The sequence below is a fragment of the Amia ocellicauda genome, chromosome 5 (genome assembly GCF_036373705.1).
Source record: "Amia ocellicauda isolate fAmiCal2 chromosome 5, fAmiCal2.hap1, whole genome shotgun sequence".
Classification (NCBI taxonomy): domain Eukaryota; kingdom Metazoa; phylum Chordata; class Actinopteri; order Amiiformes; family Amiidae; genus Amia; species Amia ocellicauda.
The window spans coordinates 17,427,121-17,433,120 of record NC_089854.1 but is presented as its reverse complement, the minus strand read 5'-3'; the positions used below and the strand labels follow the sequence as shown (position 1 = coordinate 17,433,120).

At 44.4% G+C, this 6,000-nt stretch overlaps 1 protein-coding gene across 4 annotated transcripts in view; it reads left to right on the top strand.

Annotated features, from left to right (window-relative positions):
• Positions 1 to 4,941: 4,941 nt before the first annotated feature.
• Positions 4,942 to 6,000, top strand: part of LOC136749605 (protein jagged-1) — a 70,212-nt gene continuing 69,153 nt past the window's right edge. For all 4 annotated transcript variants that reach the window (XM_066704051.1, XM_066704052.1, XM_066704050.1 and 1 more), the window contains exon 1: positions 4,942 to 5,465. In XM_066704051.1, the coding sequence (XP_066560148.1) occupies positions 5,325 to 5,465 (141 nt within the window). In that variant the 5' untranslated portion in view covers positions 4,942 to 5,324. The remainder of the gene's footprint in view (positions 5,466 to 6,000) is intronic.

Below are 6,000 nucleotides of genomic sequence, written 5' to 3'. Positions count from 1 at the left end.
TTATCAGGCGGGTTTGCGTGGGCCCCTGTCCCTCATATTTAGATTACAAAAAAACAATAACGGAGCGGGGACAACGAGACCCTTTGCAACAAAATAAAAGGAGAGAGAATGAAGAAGGAAAAATGATTCAATCTCAAGCTCATCGGTTACAATGTCAGGCTGAAATCGTTCTTCGTGTGAAGTTATTGTTGAGATGGTGGCAACAGAGATACAGTACCTCACCGGCTCCCGAATGCGCACAACATCAAAGAGCTTTCGTCTGGTCATATTCCAGACGTTTATAAAGTATCAAAAAAGATTTCAAACCAAATTTCTAAACCTTCAGAAATTAATGAAGAATGCCTAAATGTGTTTATGTATATATAGCATACAATGTATAAGAACAGGATACATTACAAAAAGCGGTGACTTTCATTATTTGAATAGTGCTATGAATGGGAAAGCTTCCTGAGAAAAATAGGCAATGTAACAATTTAAGAATATGGAATGGGTACTATTTAGAGTATACTTATTGTAAGAGGACTTGGTGGTTGGGGAAGTGGTTTCTGTGTAATACCAACAGATACAACAATAGTTTATTTCATCCAAAGTCAGTTAAATAAACAATTTTCATGTGCCAGTTAATTGCGGCTGTATTCTCACTGTAGTTGCTCCAACCACCTGATGTGCACGTTACCCTCACACGGTCGGGAAGACTTTGGTCTGAGCACAAACCAGCCTGGTTGTTCATTACAATACACAATACAGCACGGTCAAACAAACAACTTGGCTACTATTCCAATTCGTCCCACAGCTTTATTTAGAGTGTGTAGGACAACTCTCTAAACTGTTCTTAGTGTATATACTTCATCTTATTCTCTCACGGTGTGCGTGGTGAATTACATAAGTTAAATAAATAGAGGCCAGTCTGTCTCTGGGCCACTGGACAGCCTAGTCTAGTCTTTGTGTATTTGCTGTGGTTTGTTTGTCTGTTGTTTCCTGTTTGTATACACAAGGACATGAATTATACAAACAAAAGGAGATCTTTCCACCCATCATAGCTAGTACCTTAATGAAAATTGCATCCAGTCTGCAAGCACTGCACAAATATCCCATGAAGAACTATTGACCTTATTTTTGTTTCCTTTACTTATCGTGGCTTGGCAACGTGTTCTGGGTTAGCACTCAGCTTTCGTTATTTTGCCCAGCCAGCCTCCAGTCACTGCAACCGGATGCAAGCAGTCAGGCCATACTGAAATGAATGTGGGCCAAAGTCTGAATAAATATGTCTTGTTTGAATTGCATCTCAATGCTTTAGGGACCAAAAACCTAGAATGTGCATGGGTCTGTCCATCTGTACTGTTATAGCTATCAGACAACTCCTGCAGCTCCCAGGTGTTGCATGTGTCTGCATGACACATTTTGACTGTGGCATTAATACATGTCTAATGTATTCTTCATTTAACAGTTATCCTTGTGCATAAATACTCTGGGAATGGGTCCAAATGTATTGCAAATAAGGCATCATAATCCAATCCAGGTGCACAGGTCAGTTCTTTCAACTTTAGAACATTGTGCTTTTAAACAAGCCAAGACGATGTAAACAACAGACGCCAGTAAACGGATTTCAATCTGATATACTTTCCTAACTGCAAGCTTTTTTAATTATTATTTTTGGAGGTGAACGTTTGTTTTTTCCTGACAGTGGAGAAGCGCACCGGTGTAGTAGTTGCAATCCTCTCCACCAGGTGGTGCCAGATACGCTTCCAATCGCCTCTTGGTGGAGCGCACTGTGTGGAGTTCCCACCGCCGCGCCGCACGCAGCCCCCCGCAGGACGGAGACTTCAGCAGCTGAGGGTCACTTAATCCCTGGTTTATGACACTCTATTAACATTCTGGGCAGCCCCCGGCCGGTCCTGCAATGTTAATCAGTCTCCCCGGCCTGAAGGAGCCACTGTATTTCTAACGGCTGCGGACTGTAAAGGAGATCCGTTGCCAGGGCCGTAAATGGCTGCGAGTCCCCTCTGGGAGCCGCGGCTGGATCGGGGAATAACGGCTCATTATTCCGCGGGATAAGCGGAGACATTGTGTGCTCGTTAACCTATTGGGAAAGCAGCTCAGCCGTATGGAAAAAGAAAAAAAAAGCAGTATTATAATGAGTGTCTGTATAGAGGGGGTTTTAAAAGCCTTTCCACTGAGACACTAATATTTAAGAATATGAAACTAATGCACTGGTTGTAATGTTACCTGCAGACTGTCCGAAGAAGTACATTCAATAAATAAGCAGAACATATATTGCACCGATTTAACTTGCACTTTATTTTTTACTGTAAGAACTTCTCTTAAAAAAAAAAAAGTTATTGCATTTGGCCTATTGATCTGTTTTGTATTTATACCTACTGTAAAAACAACCCCAATTCTTCACATTAGCATAGGTTCTCCTTGTCACTGAAAAATATCTTTAATTTCTCGCCACACTTTTCCTCCCGCAATTCTCGCACCGTTGCTGCATCTGGTCTGCAACACAACCACTGACCGCTCTTTACAGACTAGCTGTTCGAGTTGTTTTTGACAGATGCCCCCGTCTTTAAAACTGGCTTATTTGTGTGTGAGCTGAAACTCTGTCCATCATGCCAAAATATATCTCTGTTTCCTTTAGATACTGTGAGATCTGTGGAAATAAATTTGCAACTTTTGCTATGAGGAAATGATTGGACTCGCAGTTTCAAACTGTCAGCCGGTCTCGTCTTTTAATCGTTTCCCTTTTCTCGGTATCCGCGCCTTTGTGACGCGCACTTGTTCTTGCGCGTGGCCTGCCGCGTAATACGCACTGGATCATAATGGGTAACTATGGGAACCTAATCAATATTGTTTTATCTCCTGATTTTAGCCATGGTAACACTGAGTGGTTTCCTTCAGGTGCACTGCTTCAAAGAACTGGTCATTTCCCCAGATTTCCACAGGGCCCTCTTGTCTCTAGCTTCACTCTCCTGCCTAAGAGCGCAATGTGGCTCCAGAAGTGGCAGTGGTGCCCAGGGAGTTACAGGTGGCCATTGCTCCTTTCGCCTTATGGAAACAGATTCCGTTTTTCTGGAGCTAATGGTTTATGTGAACTTCCCCGTTTGAGTGCTTTCAATGGAAACATTTACCGATGTCCTCATAACTTTGATCACCAGTGCTTACACATAAATATACTGTGAGTGTGTTTATAAAGCAAACCCCACATTTCCGGATGAAATATGTAAACATTAAACTTTGATTTGTGTATGTTATCAATGGTGGTGTACTTTTAATACAAATACATGAGTATATTTTTAGCTCTCTTTGTGGTGAGCGTCGGCTATACCAGGGATTTTAGACCCAAGTCGTTGGGGGGGGGGGGGGGGGGGGGCGCAGTGTCTGTTGTTTCTTGAGCCCCCGATTACTTAATCAATGTCATTATTTACTCAGGTAGGCTTATCTTAAACTGTCATATATTTATAACGGATCAAGTCAATTGTTTAATTAGACCAATTAAGGAGCCCAGCGCTTGGCAGGAAGAAAACCCTGCAGACGCTGCGGCCCTCCAGGACTGGAGTCTGACTTCCTTGGACCAGCAACCCAGTAGAAAGCAGTTAACTGTCCCCTCTCCCCAGCCCAATACATAACTTAATTCACAGGCCCCTCCCCAGGATCCTCAGTCGGTCCCCCCCCTCCATTGATGCCGAGGCATGTAGCGGCTCTTCGCTTCTGTCCGGCAGAATGACGTTGCGTTACTATTATTTCTGGGCCGAGCCGCTGTGTGGTGCTTTATATAGTTGGGTTCGTTTGAGTCTGTTCATAGGCGTTGTCAAGATCAATAACTGCCTCCAAAGGGTACTATAGCAGTGGTTCTCAACCCTGCTCCTGGAGGACCCCCTACCCTACTGGTTTCTGTTCCAATTACTTAATTGAACACTTAATTTAACGAATTTCCTTTTAATTATGTTAAGCAGTAGGGGGTTTAATTGAAGTTTAAAATTGTATAAGGAACTTATTAAGGAACCAACTTTTTATCAGTTACACAATATAAAAAGCCAAAATGTAAGCAAATTATTAGTTCGATTGAGTAATTGAGAGCTCAGTTGGAACAGAAAAACAGCACTGTTGTAAAGTAACTTACCCCTTCCACCAATCCTGAGGGGGGAAAATATATAGTATTGTTTTTGTATAGTTTCGCCGTTATTAAACAAACAAACAAACAAACACAAAATACAAAATAGCCTAGGATGCAGCTGTATCACTTCAGACGAGACACTGAATCAATGCAGCAGCTGTAATGTCTGAAGGGCACGAAACGCGTTAAGCCGCAGTGCATACAGGCCTACAGCAGCGGAAATGTTTGAATGGCAGGTTCCCACGCTGTTACACAGCCCTGCTCTTTGGGACGTGCCACACAACCGTAAAATACAACATATTACTAACGCAACAAAAAGTAAATCGGCATATCCCCTTTTAAGTTATCAGAGAATATTTACTGAGAGCGTATTATAATTGTGAAGACATATGTTGAAGTTTAGTAGAATGGGTGTCCGCAGTAAGCACCCAGTCTTAAGTGTTTTTATTGTAATAATAATCATAATGTATAATTGGTAAAACTTTTTTTTAAGCCACATGTGGTAAATAGATAGTGACAAAAAAGACAAATTTCAATGCATGTCATTGGAACGGATTTGGACAGATTGGAGATTCACACACCAGAGCTGGACAGCCTGTATTCTAACCGAGATCAGATACAATAATAATACAATGACGTGGTGAAGGGCGAGAAAACAATCACAAAAAACAGACATTGGTTAAGCGGTTTAGTTATGGTGTGTAAATGTTATAAAGTGACACGTCCGTTTACGATGTGGTCAGAGTGCTCTCTCTCTCTCTCTCTCTCTCTCTCTCTCTCTCTCTCTGATGACGGCTCTTCCCGAGTTAAAGACCCACCTCCCTCCTCTCGCCCCCAGTCGCTAAGCGGGACTGCATTAGTGGAGTCGCTTGAATGAGAGAGAGAGAGAGAGAGAGAGAGAGAGAGAGAGAGAGAGAGAGAGAGAGAGAGAGAGAGAGAGAGAGAGAGGAGAGGACGGAATAATTAGGATGAGAGCGCTGGCCGGGGAGGCAGCCGGTCGCACAGTCAAAGCTTCTTAGCGGGCTGCAGCGAGCGCTCCACACAACCCCAACCGCAAATCTCTCCTCCCGGTCGAGAGCCCTCGGGGACGGGGGACGGGGGGCAGAAGACCGCTTTGGGCTCCAGCCACCCCCGGCCACACCGCAGCAGAGCAAGTCAATGGGCAAGTGAAAGGCGGCAGCCAGGAGGAGGGAGAGACGCCTTGAAATCTATGTTCCGAGGAGCCAGGCGAGCCCGGGGAGCTTTGACAGGCGGCGAGAGAGGGACCCGGAGCCGCGGGGCAGCGATGTGGGACGGGCAGTGTCCGCAGCTGGGAATAGTCTGCGTCATCTTTCTCCTGCTACAGCCTCAGGTAAGGGTCAGGCTCTCTGTGTCCTGATGAACACCAGTGCTAATTTCAGACCAACCCCACTTTGGTGCATGTCCCCTGCGCTGTCTGCGCCGGACCACCCCGTGTCAGTGTGTATCACTTGTTGCTCTTCGCAGGTTTTAAACGGTCGCCTGCGCCTGCAGAGCGGCACACATGAAGTGCAAGAGCGACTGAGGGGTTACAATGCAATCATGCGACGTTAGGTTTTGCACAACTTGCCATGGCCGATAAGAGAGTTGTGAATGAAAGAAAACCGCAGGGTGTTCTGTGTTTCCCCTCGCATAATCGATTAGTTCATCCGTTGTCAGAAAACAATCCATACAAAAGTAAATGGACCGAAAAGCCTCTGAACTCTCATTTATCCATTTACACTGGGAGAGTTAGTTTAAAGGGGGTAGCTCAGCTTGCACAGGGTGAGAAGGTGATACATGTGTGATCTGACCTGGTAAACAATATTAATCTCATAATGTTGTATGGCTGCCGTGCTAGCGTTAGTCATTTAAAATGCTGATTCCCT